Raw genomic sequence first — 27,325 nt, forward strand, 5'->3', positions numbered from 1 at the left:
GATTTGACTTTGGGTGGTGGACACACGGTGCAATGTATGGATCTTATAACATTGAAACCTATCTGTTCCTGTTGACTCATGCCACCCCAATAAATTTAATAAAAAACAGAGCTTAGCATTTAAATTAAATAAACGCATTGCAAAATCAATGCGACGTGTGTTTATGACAGTTCGGGAGAGTATCTGGGCATAGGGCAAGCAACTACTGACAAAACTTCAGGGAGAACTACGTAAGTCAACAACTGTAGTTTAAAATATTACCACACTCCTCTATGGTCAAACAGAGGTACTAGAATATAGTAAGCCATAAAAAAAAACCCTCTATAAATTCCAAAGGATCCTTACCATTCAGACTACATTCTTTGATACCAAAGCAATAAAATTATCTCTCTATATAAACCCTAATATGCAAATAGACGGAACAGCAGAACAACCGAACAACCAGTCGCTATGACATGCGCTGACCACAAGGGGGCGTGCAGAACATGGTGGGCATCTGCCAGGCAGGATGGTGGAGCAGGTGAGTGGGGGCGCCAGACCAAGGTGGGGTGCCAATTGCTGTCATCAGGGTGAGTCTCTGGTGGTTACTGAAAATTCTTTGCTCCCGCATGCCGCGGTCCCACCAGGCGTTCACAACCTGCTGCCAGTGCTGGCCCCGCTTGCACCCACTGCTGGCACCCAGCGCCAGCCCCTATCACTTGGTGCCATCAGTGGATGCGAGCGGTGGCTGCCAGCCCCAATCACCCCTCAGGGCTTCTCCACCTCTCCCTGCTCCTGAGGGGCGATTGAGGCCAGCAGCCGCCTCCACTGCCGTCACCAGCCCCACTCGTACCTGCAGCTGGCACTGGAGCCACTGCTTGCACCCACTGCCGGCACCCGGTGCCAGTCCCAATCGCTCAGCGCCATCAGCAGGTGTGAGTGGCGGCTGCCAGCCTGATCGTCCCTGAGGGCTTCTCCACCTCCCCCTGCTCCTGAAGGGCGATCAGGGCAGCAGCTGACACTTGCACCCACTGATGGCGCTGGCCCTGCTCACACCTGCTGCTGGCACTGGCCCCAATTGCTCCACACCATCAGCAGGTGCGAGCAGTGGTGGCGGGAGCAGGGCTGTCAGCAGACAGGGGACAGGAGCCACGGCGAGAGGGAGGGGCTGAGACCTGCCCCTGTGCCCACCACAGCCTTGCGGCCCACAGTTCCTTTCAAGGTGCATGAATTCATGCACTGGGCCCCTAGTAAATTTATAATAGAAGTAGAGTTTTAAACAAAATGTCAGGATAGGCAAAGGTCTTTGAATATTTGGGAGGATATAAATAACTTCAAATTTTTTAGAAAAAGTTTGGTTACCTCTAAAAGAATGGGAATACAATCTTATGGATTCCCAACTAGCTAAGGGGAAAATAGAGATGATAGAAGAAGCTAATGAACTTTATCTAAATTGGGAACTTCTGCTCTTTGACATTGTTGAGAAAGTTGAAAGAGAGAGAAAGAGAACAAATATTTGCAGATACATATCTGACAAAGGACTTGTGTCCAGAATAGAAAAGAACTCTTAACAATCAGGGACATAATAAGAAAAACATAATAAGAAAGCAAACAACCCAATTTCTAAATGCACAAAAGATTTGAACAGACATTTAATGGCAAAGAAGTTCCTAAAAAGATGAGCCACATCAGTAATCAAATGTCCTTTGACTGGTGAATGAATAAACCAATGATATATCCATTCAACAGACACTATTTAGTGATTTAAAAATGACTTGCTGCTACGTGTAACGACAAGGATGAAAATCAAATGCATTATGCTAAGTAAAGGAAGCCAGACTCAAAAGCTACATAATGGATAATTCTATTTATACTAGAGGCCCCGTGCATGAATTTGTGCACGGGTGGAGTCCCTCAGGGTGGCCTGTGGGGATCGGGCCCCAGCTCGCACCCCCAGCCCTGCAGCCCTGCAGCCCCACCTGGCACCCCAATGTGGCATGGTGCTGCCAACTCACCTGTTCCATCATCCCGCCACGGTCCCGCTCTCGTCAGGGCCCATTGGGGCCGGCAGCACCTCCACTGCCACCCGCTGCCAGCGCCGCGTTGTCAATGCCTTCCATGTTCTGCGCCACCCCTGGTGGTCAGCGCATGTCCTAGTGAGTGGTCGAACTCCCGGTCAAACTTCCAGTCGAACTCCCAAGGGGGCAATTTGCATATTAGGCTTTTATTATATAGGATGACATTCTGTAAAAGCAAAACTATAAAGACAGAAAAAGACCAGTGGTTGTCAGGGGCTGGCTTTGAGGAGGGGTTGGCTACAGGAAACAAAGGAGTTGGGGGCGGAGGTGGTGATGAAATGGTTGATCATGGTCTTGGTTACATGATTATATGTGTCAAAACTAAAAATTTCTAGCCTGGCTGGTTTGGCTCAGTGGATGGAGCGTCGGCCTGCGGACTCGGGGGTCACAGGTTCGATTCTGGTCTGGGGCATGTACCTTGGTTGCGGGCACATACCCAGTGGGGGGTGTGCAGGAGGCAGCTGATGGATGTTTCTCTCTCATTGATGTTTCTGACTCTCTCTCCCTCTCCCTTCCTCTCTGTAAAAAGTCAATAACATGTGTTAAAAATAAACTGTTTAAAAAAAAAAACCTAAAAATTTCTAAGGGTGAATTTTATTATATGTAAATTATCCTACCTAATAATAGAGTAATATGCAAATTGACCTACCTTTGCCACACCCACAAGCCACGCCCACAACCACGCCCACCAGGAAAACAGTCGCAGGGATGCTGGCGTGCAGCCAAGCCCAAGGCCGGGAAAGCATCGGGCGGAGGCTTTCCTGGCCTTGGGCACCAGTGGGGATCCTGCACAGATAGCAGGCAACCACCAAGGGTCGGCTCCTACGATCCTTAGCAGGGAGGCTGGGGTGCAGCAAAGCCCAAGGCCGCCGCCCGGCAAGCCCCGACCCTGAAAGAAGGCAGAAGGCGGTGGCCACAGCCAAGGCCTGGGTCCCCGGTGCCGGCAGAAAACTGGTGCAGGCAGCCAGGTGAATGAAGGTCTATTGCACGAATCTTCGTGCAAACGGGCTGCTAGTATGTTAATAAGCCTGACCAAACTAGTGAAACAGATAAACTCTGGTAGGAGTGATGAAGAAAAAAGAGAAAGTCACACAAGTAAAGAACTTTAAAGCTTTGGAAATATAAAAGAAGACATGATTCACTTTTAAAAAATCAAAACAGAATATCTTGAGCCACTTTATACAAATGAATTTGAAAAATATTTTAAAATAGATAACTTTATAGAAAAGAATCATCAAAATTATCTCAATAAAATGAAAAAAAAACACTAAATCAATAATCATTCAGGAAGTTTCACTGGTAATCAAAAGTCTCTCCCACCAAAAGACACCAGGCACATATGGTTTTATAGATCAGTTTTATCCAAATGTTAAGAAAGTAATAAAGTTTATATCCTACAAACTCTTTTAGACAATTAAAGAGGGAAGCTACCTGTTTCATTTTATGGGGTTCACATAGCTCTGATAGCAAACAAGGACAAGAAAAGAAAATTATAGACCATATTCACTTATGAACATAAACGCATACATTAAAAATCACAGTGTAGCCTTAGCCAGTTTGGCTCAGTGGATATAGAGCATCAGCCTGTGGACTGAAGGGTCCTGCGTTCGATTCTGATCAAGGACACATGCCTGGGTTGTGGGCTTGATCCCCAGTGGGGGGCGTGCAGGAGACAGACAATCAATGATTCTCTCTCATCATTGATTTTCTATCTCTCTCTCCCTCTCCCTTCCTCCCTGAAATCAATAAAAAAAAATATTTTTTAAAGAATAGCAGTGTATTTTAAAACACACAAGCACATATGCCCACATGCTCTTATCATAACCAAGTAGAGTTTAGCAAGGATACAAAGATGGTTTACTAAGCAATAAATTCTATCGATATTCAGTAGCAAAATACATTACATAGCTGCAGAAAACACTTGCTACCACCAAACACTGGCTCATTGTTAGCAACAGTCGGCAAACTAGAAATGAAAAGACAGTTTCTTAACCACATTGGTGCCCACAGTGAAAGACTATGAGGAATATGGCTCTAGTCACACAGGTCGTGTTCCTTGGTACTTGTTGCCACAAGCGAGATTACACACCTCGGTGAGAAGATGAGACCAGGGGCTTGTGTTAAGTATTTGGGGAAGTTTCGAGCCAGCATGGTTTTATTCCAGGTGCTGCCAGAAAGTGAGGGAAGTCCTGTGATTGCTTCTTTTTTATTTTGATCTAGGAGCCCTCTGGTCTCCCTGGCCCCTGCCTTCTGCACAGCCTGCACCCCGGTGACCGTGACACCTGCAGCTTAAAAACCTCCCAGGACCATAGCCAAAGCCATGGGAATGGCCCCCAAAGCCATTCATCAGAGTCAGAGTCTCCAGGTCGTCCCTGCCCCTCGGCAGCACCTCCCCACCCACATACCCTTTTCAAACCACACTGAACTCGCCCCAACAGCAAAGCCCCTTTCACAGTCCCAGCCCAGTGCTCACACTTTTAGCTCAGCCTGGAAAGCCCTCCCCCTTGCCACCCCTGCGCTGCCTGGCAAACTCCAGCTGCTACAAGACCCAGCTCCAATGTCACTTGCTCTGGCACAGGCTCCAGCCAGCTGCTCTGCAGCCCTTTCCCCGTGTCATCTCCCTCCTCATCATTCCTGCAGCCGTGTTTCCTCTCTCCTGCCCTTCCTGCGTCCGTCCTCCTTACTAAAATGAAATGCCGAGTCTCTGGGCCTGCCTTGCTGGGTGCTGAGGCGTCCAGGGTGAACAGGAGGCCACAGATCAGGGACGGGACTATTCAGGCGCCGCGCAGCGTGAGAACCTCAAGGACAGACCGGAGTCATGAATTCAGCTCCGCGGGCCCAGCCCACTTACCGTGGTGCTCGGGGAACAACTGTGAGATGAAAGGAATCGGTTGTGTGTCCCCAGACAGGTGGTAACCCCCAGTACCTGTGGCTGTGACCTCATTTGGAACCAGGTCTTTGCAGATGTAATCAAGGTAAGACGAGGTCGTCCTGGATCGGACAGACCTTAACCTGGTGCCTGGTGTCCTCGTAACTGGAGGGAAAGGTGGACACAGGCACACATGGAAGACGGAGGCAGAGATTGGACGGATGCGTATAAGCCAACAAGCGACAGCGGCCAGGAGCAGCGGGGAGAGGCAAGGAAAGATCCGCCCCCAGAGCCCCCACTGACACCTTAATTTGGACTTCCAGCCTCCAGCACTGTGAGAGAACGACTGTTTTTGAGCCATCTAGTTAGTGGGCAATTTGGTACGACAACCCTAGACACGAACAGTGTCCAAGACTCATTGATTCCTGGGTCACATTTCTACCAGGCCCCAACCCAGGGGGCGGAAGCTGCCCGAAACTCCACTGCAGGCTGATCTCACCTTCCCCTTCCTCGGCACCCCCTGGCCTAAGCCTCCCCTCCCCTGACCAGCAGAGGACCACGCCGCATCCGGCACCAGGTGGCGCCAGCGGGCCGCGCCATCCTGCTCCGTGGGCTCCAGCGTTGGCAACAGGGACTGAGCGTGGAGAGTCAGCCGTGGGCCCGAGCTCCCAAACCCAGGAACTTCTTTAAGATCTTCTCAGTGAAGTGGTTTTGTCTGTCAGAGAGAGGAAACCGGATCTCGGCCCTGCAGACTGTCCTGCCACCAATCCCTGTTCACCCTTGGCAGCCTCAGAGTTTGAGCTGCTGGGGGAGACGTCAGAGCAGACGAGGCCTCCCAGGTTCAGCCCTCACAGGCTGGCGGCGCTTGGGGCGGCCCGTGCCCCTGCGGAGCGCTCTGCCTGCGGAAGTCCAGCCATTCTCTTTTCACCCCAGGTGCGACTCCCAGAAACAGGCTTTGGTGCTCCCACTGATCCGGCGTGCTGGACCCTCAGTCCCACACCCCTCCGTGATGATTTAGCTTCTTTCCAAATTGCAATGAATAACTTATACACGTCGGGCATTTCACCTATAAGCAAGGACGTCTGTAAGAAAGGCATTTCTAATTTGGGCAGGTCTTCATACAATTATTAGTCTGAAATTGCCCATATGGGACCTTTTTTATTAACCTGCAAAAAAAATGGCAATTTCGTATGATTCGTAGTTTTATATGTTGGCACTTTTGTTCCTATAGGTCTCTCTAGCCTAAAAAGTCCTCTTCTTCCCACTTCTCACCCCACAGCTCCTTCTTCCCTCACTTCCCAAGTCATGCTGGCACTCCACGTGAGCTTTTCTTTTTTTTAAAACCTGCCTTCAGTTTTAAGGTAGGTGTTTAATCTCCTGCATACTCACCGAGGGCAAAGACTGAGTCTTATTTGTGGCTGTGCCCTGGACCTAGTCCAAGGCTTTGTGTAAATCCTAAAAAGAAAAAACGGTGGTCTTGTTGCATGAATTAGCAAATGAATGAGTGAAGAAGCGATTGCAGTGGGAGAGGGAGTGGTCATCCCGCAGAGAGGCTATCGCACCAAAAGTTTCTACATCTCTCTGGAGCACAGAGGCTGAAGGGTCTCACGAGACCACCCAGAAGCCACAGCAGCCCCTGTGCTTAGTGTGTTTGGGTTGTGCCTTACACACACACACACACACACACACACACACACACACACACACGCCCAGATGTTCAGCCCCAGCCAGCAGGCTTGACCTGCAAACAGGCTGCCTCTGCTGGAGGCCGCCAGGCTACTTGCTTCCCCAGGGAAGCTCCGGGGGAAGCCCACGCTTGCTAAACCCTCTGCGCTGCCTGCCAAGTTGAGAATCATTTCCTGCCGGGTCTCAGACAGTTCACGCTGCCCCAGATGGGCTGCTCAGGAACATTCCCATGTTGTGAAATTTCCTTCTCTGGGGGCCCTGGGTGTCATGGGAAAGAGGAAATGCTGAACAGCTGTTCACCTCCGTGTGGGATGAGACTGTCCCCAAGCCCTGCAATGCCTGCAATGCTCCTCCACCAGGGAGCGTGGAGGAGGGGCCAGGGCTGCCCTTCGAATGTGCCACCTCTTGCCCCAGGTTCAGATTAACTCCTTGCCTCAGGAATTTAAGATGAAATTCCATATATTATTCTCACACTGGGGATCAGGGATATATATATACTAGAGGCCCGGTGCACGAAATTTGTGCACGGAGGGGGGTTGTCCCTCAGCCCAGTCTGTACCCTCTCCAATATGGGACACCTTAAGGGATGTCCGACTGCCCGATTAGGCCCGATCCCGGTGGGCAGTTGGATCCCTAAATGGGCAGTCGGACATCCCTCTCACAATCCAGGACTGCTGGCTCCCAACTGCTTGCCTGCCTGCCTTCCTGATTGCCCCTAACTGCTTCTGCCTGCCAGCCTGATCACCCCCTAACCACTCTGCTGCCAGCCTGTTTGCCCCCAACTTCCCTCCTCTGCTGGCCTGGTCACCCCTAACTGCCCTCTCCTGCAGGGTTGATCACCTCCAACTGCCCTCCCTTGCAGGCTTGGTCCCTCTCAACTGCCCTCCCTTACAGGCCGGGTGCCTCCCAACTGCCCTCTCCTGCTGGCCATCTTGTGTCCACATGGGAGCAGGATCTTTGACCACATGGGGGCAGCTATATTGTGTGTTGCAGTGATGATCAATCTGCATATTACTCTTTTATTAGATAGGATAGAGGCCTGGTACAGGGGTGGGGGCCAGCTGGTTTGCCCTGAAGGGCGTCCCGGATCAGGTGGGGTGCCCTTGGGGTGTGGAGTGGCCTGAGCGAGGGGCCTGTGGTGCTTTGCAGGCCGGCCATGCCCCCTGGCAACCCAAGCGGAGGCCACTGGTATCTGGAATTTATTTTCCTTCTACAATTGAAACTTTGTAGCCTGGAGCGGAGCCAAGCCTGGGGCTCCCTCCGAGGCCGGCAGCCATTTGTATTGGGGTTATAATTGAAACTTTGTTGCCTTAAGCGAGTGGGCCCGGCCAGGGTGTGCGGAAAGCTTTGCTTCCCCTGTTGCCGGTGGCAACCCTGGCCTGCTCTCTCAAGCTCCATTCTGCTGCCATTTGTTTGAATTTGTTTACCTTCTATAATTGAAACTTTGTAGCTTGAGTGGAGGCTTAGGCCTGGCAATGCAGGCGGAAAGCTTGGCTTCCTCTGTTACCTAGGAAACCTTGCTTTCTGTGGCTGTAGCCATCTTGGTTTGGGTTAATTTGCATACTCGCTCTGATTGATGGTGGGCGTGGCTTGTGGGTGTGTCAGAGGTATGGTCAATTTGTGTATTTGTCTATTATTAGATAGGATATATGGAAAAGTCAAAACTGTGATGCCCCCTCTAAATTAAATAAGCCATGTGTTTTATATATTCCATATTCCAATAATCCATATGGAATTCAGAGAGGAAATCAGTTTTGACTTTTCCTCTCAAACATGGATATCTTGGCCATCAAACTTGGACAGTCTTTAATACATTTTTGTTATAAAGAGTTAAGCAAACATATATTTTAAAAATTAACAAAACAAATGGGAATCAAAACAATATCATTTTCTTTCAACTGGTATATTTTTTAAATTGATAATTGCCAATCCTGGTGAGGTTGTGGGAAAATGAACACTACCAATGAAAATATAATTTGGGATAACTTCCATTTGTGGGCAATTTGAGGTATATCAAAAGCCCCTAAAATGTGCATTTCTCTTGATCCAGCAATTTTCTTTCCAGCAATTTATCCTAAGAAAATAATTTAAAATGCTATCAAACCATTCGTCATAAGAGTTTTTTAAAAAATGGCAAACTAAAAGTCCAAATTTCCAATATGATAGAAAACTTTGCAGCCATTTGCAGCCTTTAGAGTGATGGAGATGAATGTTTTATGGGCTAATAGACTGTACATTTTTAAAAAACCAAAATACTAATAAAAAAAGGATCTTTTTAAAGAGGAAAATACAGGTATAGAAAAAAGAACATTGCCAGTAGGAAGTGGTGTTATGGGTAATTTTAATTGTCTTTCTACTGAGATAAAAAGTATTACTTTGGCGTATTTAAAAGTTTTTTAAAACTAATTTTTATTAATTGCAGAGAGGAAGGGAGAGGGAAAGAGAAATAGAAAAATTAATGATGAGAATCATCGATCGGCTGCCTCCTGCACCCTGGAGATCAGGCCCACACCCAGGCATGTGCCCTGACCGGGAATTGAACTGTGACCTCCTGGTTCATAGGTCAATGCTCAACCACTGAGCACTGGCCGGGCTAAAGGTATTTTTAAATATTCTGAGAAAGACGCTGAGAGCTTGTTACTACTTTTGCTGCTGTCTAGGGGTCTCAACTTTCCAAACTGTGAGATGGGATTAGCAGCAGGGCAGGAAATTCCTTCTCTCTCCTTCCATCCACCTTTCTCCACCCGAGGCAACCGCTTCAAAGACAGCCCTTCCCCAGCAGCCCTGCAGGTTTCGTGGGCTTTATCTTTGTCCCCACCCACCACCTGCCATCAAAAGGCAACGACCCCAGCATTGACCCCATGTTGACACGTCTCCCTTCCCCAGCATTCCTTACCTGATGGGACATGTTTCTGTCCATTTTCTACCTGAAGCTCGTTGGTTAGAACAGTCTCTAAAGGCAGGAAGGAGGCGGTGAGGGCCTTGAGAGGCAGGCAGCGTCTGATGGGGTAGGGGTGGGAGTCATTTTAGAACTACCTGGGTTTGAATTAAATCCTGGCTCCACCTTGGGCAAGTTAATGCAGGTCTTCATGCCTCGGTTTTGTTTTATGCGGCCTGGGGCTGTGGGTGATAATGGCGCCTGCCTTGTAAAAGTTGCTGTGTGGATTCCCCACTATAGGCTTCCAACTGTGCCTGGCACCTGTAAGTGGTTTTTAAGGATCAGCTATTACCACTATTTTAAGAGTTGGTAAACAGTTCTTCACCTTCCTTGCAACTACAGCCATTATGTTTGTGTGGAGCCTCCTGAGGACTGGGGCCACTGAGGTTAAGACCAAAATGTTTTCCCACCCAACCCTGCGAGGCAGGAAAACAAGTCATCCTGACCATTACACCCAGAGCAAGTGGCAGCACAGCCGAGGTGCCCTGTGCACCCCCCACTCACCACACCCTGACCACCTGCCATGACGGCTCCTTACCGTCAGCCTGCCTGCCTGGCAATGACCTCTTCACCTCTGTGTGCCATCTCCAACATTCCCCTCCCAAACGGGTCTTCCATCTCAGAGGATTGCTTCTTCCCCCACAAGACATACAATTTCTTCCATGGTCTCCAGGTACAGGATGCCACAGCCCCCTAAAGTCTCTTCCTAAGGCATGGAGAGAGCTTCCCCACTCCGCCCAAATGCAGAGCTTAGGAAGTCAATCTGCTCTTTAAACCTGCTCTTAGGATAAAGGGAAGCTTCCCAGCGTGGCTGGTGAGGGCCTGTCTCCTGAACCTAGCCGCTGCCCTCTCCCTCAGTTCATCCCGAGCCCCCCGCTCAGCCCTGCCATGCAGCAGCACTGGAGTCCTTTTCGCTTCTCAAACTGGCTGTGCTTGCTGCCTTTGCACCCACACACGTAGTGTTTTGCCCCTTGGCCTCACTGTACGGCCCTCACATCTCAGTTTAAATGCCAGTTAGTCCAAAAAGAGCTTTGGCTGCCCACACTCCCTTACACTTCCCTCGTCACACGGTCCAGGTACCCTTGTAACTGCCTGCCTTCCCAGCACATTAGAAATCCATGCAGGTCTTGCTCACTGCTCAATCCCAGCATAAAAACAGTTGGCACACTGAGAGCGTATGAAAAAAGAGAAATGTATTCCCACTCATGTTTGTGGCCTCTCTTCCTTGTGGCATGGACCGCCTCCCTGTCCCATCTCCATCTCCTGCCAGGCACCTCTCCCCAGAGCTGGGGCTTCATCCTTTCATGAGCTCCTACCCACACACCATCTTTTCAACCTAGGGTTTCTGTGCAAATTTTATGGAAGGATCGCATCTCTCACAACTGCCTCGTAAGAACTTTTTTTATTATTTAGAAATGCAGTTATATACATAGAATTAAAATTAAATTAAACTTTGTACAAATATTAAAATACTATCTTCACACCCACTGCAATGTACAGGATACCAAAAAAATATATATAAAATAAAGCAAACCCAAACTGATTTGACATCCTGCACACAGTCAATGATGCAAGTGTTGTTTTAAACCATTACGAGTACCATTCTGCAAGGTTCCATAGTGGTGTGATGAGCCAGGGCAGGGTGTGGTAGGCAGCCACACAATCCGCATCCATCTCTCCTCCCTGCTTGGCAATCCAAGTGCTCTGCTGCCTGGTGCAGGGTTTAACTTTGATGTTTTCATTCAAAATTCTACTAGGTTTTCAACTGGAGATTAAGAGGAGTTTCCCAGCAAAGCTGAGCCCACCAAGCAAAGTCCCTCTGAGCCCTTCACTGATCATCAGTAATGTCTGCCCCTATGCTGAGCCCCAGGAGGCCCCAAGAGAAGCTCCCAGCCAGCACATCTGGGGTTCAGCTGGAAAGCCTCCATACCACTTCCCTTCACGGTCCTTTATTCTCTTTAAAGAGGAAAAAAAAAAAAAAAAAAAAGCAAGGATGTAGAAATATTTGCAGCATATTCCGCTCTTGATGTAAGCATGTAACCTGGGAATGGAAGTGACATGTTACGGGGGAAGCAAGTGGTCGGAGCGCTCAGCTGAGACTAGGAGGGAGAGGCTGAGTGCTATCGTCCCTGTGCCACCACTAACCAGGCAGGAAGAAGATACCTTTGTCGGTCTTGCCATTCAGCTTCTCCATAGAACGAACATTGGGGGGGTGGGGGTGGGGGCCCGCAAGATAACATTAGTTCTAGTTTTATTTGCAAATGGAGTGTTAGCACACACACTGAAATGCCTTATAACCCCAAAACTGACAATTGGCCAGGACTCAGACCATTTCACAGTTTACGCTGAGTGAAATGGGAGCACAGCACACAAAATCCAGAAATGGCAAAAGATAGAGCCTACTTGCTAAACTAAGGCATGGAAATATAAGTGATCTTCACCAGAGACTGGCCGTTGTAAGTCACTGGAATGCAACTGCAAGTTGCCAGGACATAAAACTTGCATTGAGTTAGCTCGTGTGCAAAAAAATACCTTTTCAAACAAAGTCCTTTGGTGCTGACCATTCTCCTGGACAAGCCCTCTGCTGGACTCCCCTAGAGGTGAGCCCAGAAAAGCAGGGCTATGGACAGTTTTCCCATCTGCTCCAGGCTCCTGACAGCCTCCTTCCTGGCAGCCTGCCACCTGCCACCGTCCTATCTTAGTCAAGCCCCACTTAGAAAGCTGTAAAGTCCCTAATCCCTTGCAAGGGACAAAACCCAGAAGCTCCTGGAATAGTAGCAAATGGTTGATGGCAAGAAATTGCTTCAGGGAAAGAGAACCAACAGCTGTCATGGATGCCAGCAGGATGAAGCCTGGTTCCTGCACCCACAGACCCAGAAGTGGGCCTCATCCATGTCAGTGACAAGGGGGTGGGTGAGGAGAGGTGGGGCCAAAATGGGAGGCCCCCATTTACCCTTCTTTCTTTCCTACCAGGCACACAAGTCTGGGTCTGTGACCCCAGGACAGTGTCGGTGGCAGCTGGCTGGAAGAACGCCACAGAAGGAAGGCTTTTAATTTTTCCAAGGCCGGAGCCAGTAACCTATGGGGCTGAATAATCCCAAAACAAAAAGTGCAACCTCTTAGGGGAGGAAAAACGCCAGAGTAATGCTATGAAAAAGGGGCAAGATCTCTCATTAAAAGAAAAACACTCGGCTAGAATTCAGGTTTTGGATGACTGGGAATAAATCAGCAGGCTTAGTAGACTCCAAATCCCACACCATGTGCCCTGCATTCTTTTTTGGCGGAAGACAAGGGTACCCCTGTGGGGAAGGAGAGCCTATGCATGGGGAGGCAGCTGGGTCATGAGGGACCCACCCTCCAGATGGGCCCAGAGCCCACGACTACTGGCAGGCACTCTTCTGGAAATGCCCTCTTTTGAGGCTAAGGACAGCCCCCTGGTACATTTCATCTCCCTCAAAGACTCTGACCTCTAGTTCTGGCACCTTTGACAAGCTGTTCCATGCCGAACCATGCTGGCCTGGGCAGGCACAGAATTCGCAGGCTCCGGGGTGAGGGGGGTGGGGAGGAGTGGCTAACAGGCACAGCAGGCACTGCCCTTACCCTGAGAGAAAGGAAGACAGCAGGGGCAGAAAGAGGCCAGGAACGAGCGAATAGTAAAGTGCGTGTGAGAGTGGAGGCAGGAGGCTGAGAGGAGGCCATTCCCCTAATCTTCCAGGCCACCCACTCCTAGAGCTACCCTGCTTGGTCAGGTATTGAAAATATATTGGGCTCTTCATTACTTTTACCACCCAAGAGGCTCGGGGAAGGAGCGGAGGGCCAGCATGGGGGGTGGGCACCTCTGAAGTTCCCCAGCCCCAATGTTTCAGAAACAAAAATAAATGCCACGTCTTTTAAAGATGGAAGCAGCCTGCCTGAGCTCTGCCACCCAGCCTTGTCAGCATTCATGACGTGGCTGAGAACTGAGAGCTGGAGCAGAAGCATCTGGAGCATGGAGCCCACTCCTTCACCACCAGGGCCAGGTGCCAGGCTGCTCTGCAACCCTTCACCCACAGGCAGCCTGCAAGGTGTGTCTGTGGGGTTGAGGACTGCCTCTCAGCCCCTCCCCCGTGCCCAAGAAGACCAGGGAGTCATCTGTCAGCTGTGAGCAGGAGGGGACAGCAGGGGAGGGCAAGAGTAAGAAAAGCAGCAGTGCAGCAAGCAGCAGGACGCTTCCTGGACCAGTTACTAAGGCACGTGACTGTGGTGAGGCGGACCCTCAGGACTGGGCTGGCGCTGCCTGCAGCTGCCTGGGGACTTAGTCTGTATCTCTCAGGTTCCCCTCCGTCACCACGAACCCAGAACGGGCAACTTGCCCTGTCAGTGACCAGATGGACAGTCCCTGGCATCTCAGCGAGCTCCTGTCCCAGGGATGATTCCCCTCAGAACTCTGTGGGCAGCAAGGTAGCAGGCTGCCCGCATAAACCCCAGGAGGCAGCATGCGGCTTCCCCTTATACTCCAGGGAAAGAAAAGCGGAGGCCAGGAAGCCACGCTGAAGTAGGAGGCGCGAACGTGCATATTGGGAAGACAACCGTTACCAGCCACCTCCTGCCCTCCCTTGGAATCTCCTGGAAGCTCAACACAGCAGGGCCAGGAGCTGGCACCTGAGCTGGACAGCCGGGTGCTGGGTCAGCTTTGGCAGGCTTTCCCACATGCTCCGTCCCCAGCCAAGAAAACGTGCCACCCGTGTCAACCAAGGGCAGGCCCAGGGACCCACACTCTTGCTCCAGTTAGAGTCCCTCTTGTCTCCCCAGCTTCCACTCTTGGATCTGCTCCTGGTAAGCCCTCAAAGGAAACAAGCCAGACCCAGGCCGACCCCTTGTGTGGCAGGGGCAGCAGTGCAGCCACTAAGGCTTGTAGGAGAGCAACAGGCCTGCGTGACAGGGGACCTGGACGAGGTGGGGGGAAGGCACAAGTAAACACAGCGGTTCTCTGGCCCATGTGGGCTGGTGGGGGCGGCCGCCAAAGAGTTGGCTGGAGGGCTCCCAGAGGCCTCAGGGAAAGGAAGGGTTCAGTCCGGCACATTCAAACATGTTCCCGACACAGATGGGAAGGCTGGACCAGGCAAAAAGCCAGTTCCTCCAGCTGTCAAGCAGGCAGATGGCAAGAATCTTCCTTGAGTTTCCAGCAAGGTGGGCCTGCATGCCCTCAGAGATCCACAGATCCACAGGTGGCAGCTCAGATAGCCGGGCACAGGGAGAGGAAGAAGGGCAGAGAGGACCATTGCAGAGGAGAGAGGCCGGTGGCAAACCTCATGCTTCTTTCAACAGCGGGATGTCTACAGGAAGAGAAGGAAGGAAGGCACAGTGGTTACCCCACGTGGGTCTCTGCAGCACACCAGACCCCACTGTAGGGCCCTTAATTTAAAAAAATAAAATGCACTACTCATGTTCTTCTAGGTAGTCTAAACCTCTGGTCTCTTTTTTAGCACTTTTTGGCTCACCTCTCCGCCTGCCTATGTGATAACATCTGAACGTTCAGACTGGTGTTCAAACCCCTTCTGATTTCCCTCCTCTGCCTTTACTGCTCGTCTGGTTGCTTCTCTTTCTGTCCTTAACCTCACACTGTGATAGTACTGAGCTCTGTTCAAGTCCCACCTCCTCCTCAATGTCACTGTCCAGCTGTGTGATAGTGAATAACTGACGCTTCAAGGTCCTGACTTCCTACGGTGCTGTCGGGCCCGGACGGCTTGGGCATGGCCTGCATCAAACTTGATAACCGATGTGTTTTGTTTTCTGAACCCCTCATTTTGGCATGGACCCTATGATTCTTGATTCCATTATTTCTCAAGTATAAGCCCCATCTTCCCAAGTGACTGACAATCCAAGCAGGCAGAGAGAATGTTTTCTATTTTGTATAAGCCCCATCTTCCCAAGTGACTGACAATCCAAGCAGGCAGAGAGAATGTTTTCTATTTTTTTCTATCAACCCTGAAACCTAACCTGACACTACGCACAAGATGGACTCTCAAAATGCTTGTTTGGTACATGGAACAAAGCGAGGTAGCAAGAAGGGAAAGCGCTGGCACCATCGTGGCTCCTTAGGAAGGGCAAGGGCTGAGATTTGCACTTGGACATTGTCACTTTGTGTGGACACACAATATGTGTGCACTGGGACAGACAGTATGTGTGGCTGGCTGCCCATGGGGTCAATGGTTTCCACCTTTAAACCTTGGTCAACGATTTAGTTGACCTTTCCTAGCTCTATATCCTAAAGAAGGCAGGCGTGTTGCTAATCATTGGGAAACTCCATAAACATGATCTGCATTCAAGAATTTCCAATTTCTTTGCTTTCAGATATGCTAAACATTACACACTAACTGTGCCTGGGATTCCCTGGAAGCATAAAGCTTTCTCGGGGGCGGGGGGAGGTTTGTAAGTGCAGAAGTACTCGCTGTCAAAAGGGAAACATCTAGGTTTTGTCTGTATCCTGAACCACATTGGGATTTCATGTAAAGTGATAGAGTCAATCCCAACATTCAACTCTCAAGGCCCTGGCAAAAGCAGAGGTGTCAGGAGGTGGCAATTTCATTCTTGGTTTGCCACAAAGGACCTGGAGTCATCTGGGAGGCAGCATGGCACCATGGGCCATAAAACACAGGCTTTGGAACCGATCCACCTGGCTTCATATCCCAGCTCACCAACTACCAATGGGCAAGTGACTTAGCCTCTTGGAGCCTCAGTTTCCTCATCTGTAAAACGAGGACAGTAGCATGTAATACCTACCTCTCAGGACCACTGTGAGGCTTATCTGAGATAGTGTAAGAAAGCCACCTAGTACAGGCCCTGGCATACTCCTATTTAAGACGGAGCAGCTGAATGCTATGGAAAAGAAACAGGCACCAGTTTCCTCTGTAATATGACCCCACACCACTCCCCGTAATTCCTGTCCTTTCAGGAGTATAAAATTACGTGAGGACAGACCCCATCCTCACCTCCAACCAGCTGTTTACTCTTTGATTTAGCACAGCCCTGTGGCCAGGAATAATTTTGGAGACTCCAAACTATCAAAATTCACAGACCACAATGAAAGTCTCCCTATAAAGAGCCCAAAGAACCACCTAGAACTGAGGGTAAAATCCTATTTGCAGGCTAATACCCCAGGTATTATCTTTGTCTCCCTCCTTCCCCCAATACACCAATTATTAGAGAGGCTCACATCCTTCCTTACTCCCAGGAGGACCTGGAGCTGCTAGCAATTCATGATCGGTACAGACCACCTACCGTCTGTGTAGTCCTCCGATGTGAGGGATAAGAGGCTTTGTATGTCACTGTTCTCTGAATCCGGGGCTTCTTTGTGTGCCAGTTGGCTGTTCCCTGAGCCGGCCACCCAGGAAGAGGTGGTTGCCTGATGCACTATCACAGTCTCTGAGCCCCGGGAGCCCCAGGCTTCGCACAGTCCAGACTGGCCCGGGGCCTCCTCCTCTCCACCTGCAGAGGAGCAAGCTCCCTGGTCCTGTAGCTGCTGCTCCCTTGGCCCATTCCTCCCACTAGGCCCAGACCCCTCTGACAGCACAATCTGCACTCTGGGGTCAGCCGGCGGCACACAGTGACCGGAACTGCCATACACAGCCTCCTCATATGACGGTAGTGCAACTTGGACTCCATCCACCATGATGGAGACCTGGTCCCCAGATACCCCCTGGTCACGCCTGCATCCGGAGGAGGAAAAGACAAAGGAAGAATTAAAATACACAGACAAATAAATACCATAATATTGTACTAACAACACTAACCATTTTTGAGCACTTACTATGCGCCTGATACAGCACTAAGTGCTTTTTATACTTTATCGCACTGAATCCTCACCTGAGCCCTCTCAGGTAGAGCTTTACCAACAATGTAGATGAGGCTCAGAGAAGTTAAATAACTTGCTCACAGTCAAGAGCTAGTAAGGAAGGAAGCTGGGATTTAAATCCAGTTCCACCTGCTTCCAGAAACTGTGTTCTTAACCTCTGGGTACACAGGCATCTAGCCCTCTGGTCCTGTGCAAAACTGGGAACCTAGAAATAAAGCCATTCATTCAGCACAGCTAGAATAAGAAGTGAGAAAAAGATGGCTGCTACCTGTGAATAGAACTAAAAAGGATTGCCTGTATGCGTAAATGAGTACAGTGAATGATATGTAAAATATATCTCCATGCCCGGCCGGCGTGGCTCAGTGGTTGAGCATCAACCTGTGAAGCAGGAGGTCATGGTTTGATTCCCAGTCAAGGCACATGCCCCGGTTGTGAGCTCAATCCCCAGAGTGGGGCATGCAAGAGATTATCAATCATTGACTCTCATTATTGATGTTTCTATCTCTCTCCCTCTCTCTATCTCTCTGAAATCAATAAAACTATATTTAAAAATATATATACATACACATACATATATACTATATATATAAAGTATATCCATAAAGTGGTTTTTATCTATTTTATTTATTTTACTCAACATTATGTTTGTGAGATTTGTTCATGCACTTTTTTGGGGATCACTTGTTATGAATACACACACATACACACTTTTTAAGAAAAATCTGAACCATTTTCAAAGTTAAAGACATTATTCAGTACACACCTCCCAAGAACCTTGTCTCCTATATAACTACAATTATCATTATATCCCCGAAGTTTAACATTGGTATAATACTGTAACACGAATTTCCCCATAAATATATCCATTTCAGCTGTTGTTTGTTTTCATCCAGGACCCGTTTAAGGATCACGCACTGCATTTAATTGTCCTGTCTCTCTTCTTATCTCCTTTAATCTAGAACAGTCCCCTGCAGCTTTTCTTTCATGACAATTTTTTTTCTAGACTTCAGGCCAGCTATCTCTTAGTCCCACATTCTGGACTTGTCTAATTGTTTCTTTGGGATTATGTGCAGGCCAATTTTTTTTACTAGAACACAACATAGGTGATGTGTCCTCAGTGCATTAAAATCGGAGACGTATAGGCTATGGCTGGACAGCACTATTATTAGACTATTATTAGTTCTCAATTTCTTCATCTGTACTTGGAAATAAAATCTGTGCTACTCAATTCAAATGAAGTCACACTGTAAGGATGACAGAAGTGGCACTCATAAAGGTACTTAGAGGTTTCTGGAAGGAAGACAAACTTTGATGGCAAGGTGGCATTAGAAGGCAGTGTGTATTCTGGCATGTGCTTAACTTTAAATGTTAAAAATAATTTTTTGTTTAAAAAGTAATACACGTACACAGTACAAAATGCAAACAGGGTCTCAAATGAAAACCAAATCTCCCTTCCACTCAAGTCAGGCAAAATCAGCCAGTTACTTTTAACAGACTTACTAGTTAACTGCAAAAAGAAAACCTCCCTAATGTGAATGAAATGGCAAACGCAGTTGACTTTATGTGGAAATAGCTGATTCCTTCAAGTAAACAGTCCCTTCCAAACCCTCTTTATTCTATTAACTGCTTAGCAACCTTTAAAAATAGTGGTTAGTGCCCTAACCGGTTTGGCCCAGTGGATAGAGCATCGGCCTGCGGACTGAAGGGTCCCAGGTTCGATTCCAGTCAAGGGCATGTACCTTGGTTGCGGGCACATCCCCAGTAAAGAGTGTGCAGAAGGCAGCTGGTCGATGTTTCTCTCTCATCGATGTTTCTAACTCTCTATCCCTCTCCCTTCCTCTCTGTGAAAAAATCAATAAAATATATTTTAAAAAAAAAAAAAAATAGTGGTTAGAGCATCAGCCCAAGCACTGAAGGATCAAAGGTTCGACGCCCAGCCAAGGGCACATACCTCAGTTGCGGGTTCGCTTCCTACCCCATCAGGGCATGTGCAGGAGGCAGTCAGTCAATGTGTCTCTCTCTCATCAACATTTCTCTCTCTCTCTCTCCACCGCCCCCCTCCACTCTCTCTGAAAAGCAATGGAAAAAATATCCTCATGTGAGGATTTTTTTAAAAAGCTGCTGTGTGCCCCTCTCCCCCAACTAAACAAAATAAAAAGAAGAAAGACCACACACAGTACAGAAAGATTAAACTGAGCCTGGTCCTTGTCTGTAAATCCCAAATCAGAAGCATTTTATTTAAAGCAGTTTAGTCTGTTCTTTCATTCATTTAGCCTGTGAATGACAATAGTGACTGATGAAGGGCTTGAATAAAAAGAAACTGTTCCCGAGAGAGGGAATGAGCTACTGCAGAGGCCACGACAGCCTGGGAGAGAAGACCATCCTAAGGGATCCAACTTGGGGCCACTCCTCACCATTGGCCAGCCCCCTCCCCAACCACACCCACCCAATCTGGAATGTGGCTAATTCACTCAACTGGAAAAAGTCAGGCAAGAAAACACCTCCTGTTTTAGTATGGTATAGTGCACTGGCTCCAAGTCCTAGCTGCACATTGGAACCCACTGAGGAACTTTGTAAGACACTAGTGCCAGATTCCCACTCCAAACCAAATAAATCAGAATGGCTGGGGGCAGAGGCCCAGGTGTTGGTATGTTTTCAACTCCGAGCAGGAGTCTATGTACAGCCAGGATTGGGAACCAGTATATTGGGCAGTGACTTGTAAATATGAGCCTGCATCAAATCACCTGGAGGGAGTGTGGAACCCTATCACTGAGCTTCAACCCCAGAGTGTCTATCAGTTGGTCTGGGGTGGGAACTGAAAATTTGCATTCCTAAAAGTTCCCAGATGACACTGATGCTGCTGGAACCACACTTTGAGAACTACTGATGTAGGAAAAAAGACATGGTTTTGGAGTTGGACAGATATGAGTTTAAATCTCAGCTCTGTCATCATCTAAAGCAGCGGTCACCGACTGGTGGTCCGCGGACCAGTGGTGGTCTATGAGGTCCGAAAGGCTGGCAACTGCTGATCTAGAGGGATGACATTGAGTAAATGACTTAACCACTCTGAGCCTCAGTTTCCTTATCTTCAATACTCCGGTGAAAATTTTTTGAAATTGAATTTATTAGGGTTACATTGGTTGATAAAATTATATAGGCTTAAGGTGTACAATTGTATAATACATCATCTGTATATTGTACAGTGGGTTCATCCTATGAGGATTAAGATAATGTATGCAAAGCAACAAGCACAGTGTCAGGCACATCAGCACATGACAGAGCCCTCCCCTTCCCTGGGCACCTCCAGGCCAGCCAAAGGCCAGGCCCACAGTGATGCCTGCCACCCGTGCTCACCTGCTATGATGGAAAGACTTCAGCTTTGGCTGCAGCAACACAAACAGCACCACAAGGAGGAGAATGAGTGCCACGGAGCTGGCAGTGGAAGCCACGATGGACAGTGTGGGGACCCCAATTGATGTCTTGGTGTCTTTCTCTACAGAAACAAACCATCATCAGAAGATATTTGTATCCAGATAAATACAACATGAGCCCCACCCACAGCTGATCTTATCAAAGACCCCCTGCATGGTGTTGTGCAGAGACATACCTTGGCCAAGACCATTTTTAGGAGTAACAGTGCAAAGCAGTTTATACACACAAGAAAGGGGACCATTTCCCTATCCTGTTCCTGAAGCTAATATTCCCTTCACTGTGGGCCTTTGAGGACCATCTGACACCTAAACTCACTCACCTTGAGATCTTACCTTTTTAACCACTTCTGTTACTATCCCCCAGTAGCCAGCTGGTAGACAGCAACCATTGAGATGAACACATCAGTCCACCATTTTAAGTCCCACCTATCTTTTTCCCTATGTGGCAGAAAAATTTTAAGAACTGGGCTGTAATAACCTTACCCTGTTCTAAGATCCTGCAGCTTCAATTGTAACTCTCAGGCTGGTTCCCACCCTTCTCTGGGATGTGATGGCCTCTGAGCCCAAGTGTGAAACACAAAGATGGCTGTATACTTTCCTGCAGGCAGCTGGATTTTCCCGTCATGCATGATAGGAGGTGGGGGAGGTCTTCTGTCCAGCTGGACTACAGCTCCATAACAAAACAGTTCATTACCATTCAAAAATAATAATATAAAAGACTCACTATAGAAGGTGTTAGCATGGTGCTCATGTGTTAGCAGAACACGGTCAAAGGTCACCAGCACTTGGCTAGGCAAACAAAAGATCAGGAGCATCAAAGGGACCTTACACAGCTGAACAGATGCCTCAGCAAAGCTACTGAGCCCCTCGGTGGCTCAGCTGAACCACAGTGGGACACACACCAGCAACCCCAAATGTTTTCACGAAGACATGAAACCCCAAAGGAAGGGAGTCTGCAGGGCATCCAAGGGCCCATACTGCCCCACAGCACAGGATGCTCAGGAAGAAGCGGGCGCCACTTCCCTGGAGTTAAAAGAAAACAGAACCCCTTTCTCATCTGCCAAACTCACCCTCGTTAAGATGGCAGCTAATCTCCATGGCTGGTTTCCATTCGCCATTCTTACACGTCAGGTATTTGTAATCGCCCTTTAGCACGTAGCCTTCAGCACACAGGTACTCGATGACACTGCCCGAGTTCAAGGGGTCTCTGCAGGGCCGGGGGTGGCAGACGTAGCCACCATTCTCTGGCTCCGGGGGCAGGGAACACACTGCAAAGACAAAGAGAGAGCGAGGTTTTCCAGCGGGAGTCCTCTCAGTGACTCAGAGGACAGTTCCAAAGGCTTCAACAAGAAACACAAGGAGCACAGAGCCAGTGTCTTGGAGAGGCTGTTGGCCCAACGTGGAAATGCAGGCTGCCACTGAGAGAGTGAAGGGCGCTGGCAATGATTTTAGTTTGGCTGATTCCAACACTCCTCTCCCCCACCTCCTGCTGATTCCAACAGACCTCCCCCACCTCCTCTCCCCACTGTTCCCACAAGCAAATGGTAGACTCTGACGAAGTCCTGAACTTACACTTATGTGGAGATCTAGCACATAATATGGCTTTAATAACACCTGCTGAAACACACAATGAATCAGTGAAAGGTGGTAAAAAAAACTCTTAACTTGCATGGGGGGAAATGTTAGCCTTATTTCCAGCATCAATACCAGAAAGGACTCCATTGTGTAATAAAAATGTGCCTTCTCGCCCGGCTGGTGTGGTTCAGTGGTTGAGCATCGAACTATGAACCAGGAGATCACAGTTTAATTCCCGTTCAGGGCACATGCCCGGGTTGTGGGCTTGATCCTCAGGGTGGGGTGTGCAGGAGGCAGCTGATTAATGATTCTCTCTCATCATTGATGTTTCTGTCTCTCACTCCCTCTCCCTTCATCTCTAAAATCAATAAAAATGTATTAGTAATAAAAAAAAATAGCCTTCTCAGCGCAGAGGGGATTTCTAATGGATTTCCTGGGAGCACCTCCCACTTCCTGACCATAATAGTCACTTCCATCACTTGTCTCCAGCCCATAGTAAATCTTACATCTTCTGTTGGGTTAAGACTGTCTAGTTTTAAAAGCACCTTCCACAATACAACATACAAATGATGTATTATAGAATTGTACACTTGAGACCTATATAATCTTATTAACCAATGTAACCCCAATAAATTCAATAAAATATATTTAAAAAAAAAACAAAAGCACATTCACCTCCTATCCTAGTCGTTCTGACAACTCCATGAGGGATTCGTTCTGACATCCCCTTTGAAGATGAGGACACCAAAGCCCTCAAAAGTTAAATAACTTTTAGCCAAGTGTATGCAGATTAAATGGCAGACCTGGGAGCAGGGTCAAGTCTCCTGGTTCTAAAAGCTGTGCTCTTTACACCAGCAGACACTGCTTCTGCCCCATTAGCTGGGTGGGCCTTTAAGAAGTGTCAAGTGTATCATTCAAACACTGGGAACCCCAGTGTAGAGAAGTTGCAGTAATGATCAGTCACAGAAGCTGGTAGGTAGGTCTGAGCAGCCTGGAGGGGAGATTCCATGGCCTGCCCTTCTGACCCTGGACAGACACCGCAGAACTGAAATCCCAGGAAGTGGATTAAGTGGTGTACTGAGCCAAAATAGGAGGGGCACAGTGTGGGCACTAAGGGATCATTGTTTGGAAGACTAAGCTGGGGGAGAAGACCCACTGGCCGGATGGCCAGGCACCCACAAACTTCAACTTTCCGAAGCCTTACTAATGCAAAAAAAGATAAAAGTTTCCAAAGGACATTCGATTTTGCTGACTAACACCCTGCCCCTATTTTGAATACCACCAAGGACATCAGTATTGAGAACAGGAACTGTGGGTTTCTTGTTTTGTTTTTTTCACTTCCTCTAACAGACCTAGAGTCTCTGTCTGTCCCAGATATGGTGATCTCCCATTCAGAGGCCCACCCACCACTCTCTCACTCAGAGGTGCCCTTACAGCCTCTCACCAAATACCACTTCCCTTCAACCTACAAAATGCTCTTAAGCAAGCTGACTGTTGGCGAGGATAGAGGATGGATAACAAGTCTAAAAGGAAAGGACGGCTCCCTGCTCTCTAGTTGCTTATCACTAAGATGGGGGCAAGCTCCATTTTAAAAGAGCTGTTACTAAAACAAAGCTGGGGTAGGTGCCACAGGGATCAGGAGGAGAAGTCTGAAACTAGGAGATGAGTCCACATGTCTCCTCAGTCCCCGCTAAGGACAGACCTTCCCCAAACTGTTCCAAAGTCACCAGGACACAGGCAGACACCAAACACTCCTTCTGGTGCCTCTTTAAACTTCGGCCAAAGAGTTCAAAGAGCTGGCCAGCTAAATTTTCAAAGAAACCTCAGCAAACTGCTTCACCCTTTACCCCTTTTGTTCAGGCAACAAGCCTGCCACAGATGCCTCCGGCTCTCCTCCAGCTGTGTCTAATTGGTTCATTTCCTCAGCATAATTAATGCTGAGCATCCCAGGACAGCTCCTGAAGCAGGCAAGACCCACACACAGGTCCAGTGTGTTGGGAAGGATGGTCTCCAGGGAAGAGCTGATTCTAAAGCCACTCCTGCTTTGCTGGGAATTTATGCTCTTAAAGCCCACATCTTCACAGGATCTTTGAGTGAGATCCTGAAGGTCACCTAGCACTCCTTTTTATAAGTAAAAAAAGTGAGGTCTTCCAAGAAGTGACTTGTAATTCAATTTCATTTCAATTCAACTAATATTTACTGATTACTGAGTAAGGGTCATGGTGCTACGCTCTGAAAAAGGATAAAAACATAAGGACTTCGCCCAGCCAGTGTAGTTCAATTGATTGAGTGTCATCCATGCACCAAGAGGCCACCAGCTTCATTCCTGGTCAGGGTACATTCCCAGGTTGCAGGCTCAATTCCCAGTAGGGGGCGTGCAGGAGGCAAATAATCGATATTTCTCTCTCAATAATGTTTCTATCTCTCTCTCTCTCCCTCTCCCTTCCTCTTTCTCTAAAAAAAATCAATAAAAATATATTTTTTAAAAAAACGCATAAGCACTTCAGGTACTTGTAGTCAAATAGGGATATGACAAATAAGTACATACATATATTTTGAAAGTCATTTTCTTTCTAGCTCCCGGGTTTTGTGTGTTAAGGACACTTTCCCTACTCTGAGGTTATAAAAATATTCCCCAGAACTGATAGACTGGATCTTCATTATGCAAATAATACCTTCACAGGGGAAAAACACACAGTAAGAATATATACATGGTATAAAATTTAAAAACTAAGATGAGTGCACAGTCAAAAGTTAGCTCTTCTCCTGTCTCCTAGTCACTCAGTTCCTCTCCCCAAGGGCACTGGATGAGTATTCTTCCTAAGATATTCTACACACAGATTTATTCCAAGACATGTCAAAGAATGTGATTGGTGCCACAAGAGAGGGAGGGAGCTCAAAGCAGGAGAGATCACACCTTGTGTGGGAGAGATGAGAAAAGGCAGCATTTCAAATGGGGCCTTATTTCCTTGGGAAATAAAGTTTGAAGCAAGTTCACTGATGTAGGAAAGTGTAGTTGTTAAGCCCAGCCAACATCAAGTAGCCCACATTAGCTGGATTGGATAATAAAAATTTGCCCCCTAAAAATGTGAAGAGCAATGAAACCATCTTGAAGAGGGCCTTGATGGCAACAGGAGCTGTCCGCGCTGTATTAAAGGAAAAGGGGAGCCTCTGCAGGGTCTTGAGAAAGGCAGAGTTATAAGAGGAGCTGAATTTGCTATAAGATGGACCAGAGGTAAAGACAGCCTTTACAGTAAGTCAACAATATAGTACCCTAATAGGGTAAAATAAATACTACGAAAGTTCTTTTATGGTCATACAAAGGAAACAAGAGGATATGAGGTTCACCATCTACAAAAAAGCTGTCCCAGGTCCAAGGAAGGAAATAAGGAGGACTCAAGAAATTAAAAAAAAAAAAAGTATTTCAAGACAACAAGAACCTAAGGGGGAAAAACGGCCCCCTTGCCAATTCAAAGAGCGTAGTGGGAGAGTCTTGGCAAAGGGCAGGTGTTGGAGCAGACCCCCTCAGTGACGCCTGGGATTCACAGGAAAGGAAAGATCAGAAATAGCAAATACATCATTTAGTGGCTTCCTGAAGCTACTGTTTTGGGCAAGAAGTTGAGCATCAGGCTCACTCTCTGAGAACCCCTGGTCCGCAGAGAGAGTTTCAAGCTCTGTTTAACCCCAAGAAGTGAATGAACTCATCTGATTTGGCAAAGCTGCATAATTTTAAAAAGAGAGTGAGAAAGCCAGAAGATAGAAATTTTACAGAAAAAAAAAAATCAATTCTCTTAGCTTTCTTCTCTGCTTTCCATTATCTCTCACAATCACTTAGGCTTCCAGTGAGAACAGGAAACAGAGATTATGCTTCAAGGGGGCCCGGCAGCGTGCCCGACGCACAGCAGTCATTCAGTGACAGACCATCCAACCAGCTGGTGAGTGTGCAGACAGAAGAGAAGCAAAACGATCTACCTCAATGTCCCTGCAGCCTCAAACCCTCAGCAGAGATCAATAAGAACAACCCTCAATCTGCTCTTCAACGTTTTTTGCATTTGTTGTTTTGGAGACCAGCTTTTTTAGGAGGAAGAGGCAAATTAAAAAAAACACAAACCTTCATAAGATTACATAAAAAGTAAATCTAGCTGGTTTGGCTCAGTGGATAGAGCATTGGCCTGCAGACTGAAAGGTCCCAGGTTGGATTCCTGTCAGGGGCACATGCCAGGGTTGAGGGCTCAATCCCTAGTAGGGGGCTTGCAGGAGGCAGCCGATCAATGATTCTCTCTCATCATTGATGTTTCTATCTCTCTCCCTCTCCCTTCCTCTCTGAAATCAATAAAAATACATATTTTTTAAAAGTAAATCAAAACAAGCTCCAGGGAAGACTGCGGGGAGGGGCGGGGGAGGGGGGGGAAAGAGTCACAATGTTCCATTTAACAAACTGAATACTTGAGTCCCTTCAAAACGGAAGTGTAGGGAGTAGTTGTGTGCAGATCAGCTTGAGGAAGGGAAGCAGACGTTTAAAGACCCAGTGCACTTTAGAAAGATCTCAGTAAAAGAGGTTTCAGGCTGATGACAGTTATCAAGAACACACGACACTCCTGAACACAGTGATGGAGGGTTTAAGAAATCATGTCAGTGCTCATTCACAGGTTTGAAATAATGTAGTTTTAGACAAAATCAGTGCGGTAGGATTCCTGGGCACACAGTAACAGTGTGCTGAATAAAAGTTTGGCTGCAGAAAGATTTCCTGGGAATTTAGGGAAGAACAAAGAGGTTCTCCAAACCTAGCTTCCAACATGGCCGTTGTAATCATCAGGGACACAGTTGAGGCAGTATCATAAATGTCCCTATTTGGTTGTAATTCCACAAAATGATTAAAGCAGACATCTCCACGTAAGATACCCTAGGAGGGCCTTGGAACTGAATGTGACAGGA

The 27,325-nt window shown here is 47.9% G+C and overlaps 1 protein-coding gene across 3 annotated transcripts in view; it reads right to left on the reverse strand.

Moving 5' to 3' along the window:
• Positions 1 to 10,937: 10,937 nt before the first annotated feature.
• SUSD6 (sushi domain containing 6) overlaps positions 10,938 to 27,325 on the reverse strand; it is a 99,844-nt gene continuing 83,456 nt past the window's right edge. For 2 of the 3 annotated variants that reach the window (XM_054715959.1, XM_054715960.1), the window contains exons 3-5: positions 21,886 to 22,083; positions 20,739 to 20,877; positions 15,454 to 17,238 (exon numbers count right to left, since the gene is read on the reverse strand). In XM_054715959.1, the coding sequence (XP_054571934.1) occupies positions 16,779 to 17,238; positions 20,739 to 20,877; positions 21,886 to 22,083 (797 nt within the window). In that variant the 3' untranslated portion in view covers positions 15,454 to 16,778. Of the gene's footprint in view, positions 14,866 to 15,453; positions 17,239 to 20,738; positions 20,878 to 21,885; positions 22,084 to 27,325 lie in introns of those variants that run through there. The other variant, XM_008138906.3, reaches the window with a different exon arrangement.

The sequence above is a fragment of the Eptesicus fuscus genome, chromosome 5 (assembly GCF_027574615.1).
Source record: "Eptesicus fuscus isolate TK198812 chromosome 5, DD_ASM_mEF_20220401, whole genome shotgun sequence".
Taxonomy (NCBI): domain Eukaryota; kingdom Metazoa; phylum Chordata; class Mammalia; order Chiroptera; family Vespertilionidae; genus Eptesicus; species Eptesicus fuscus.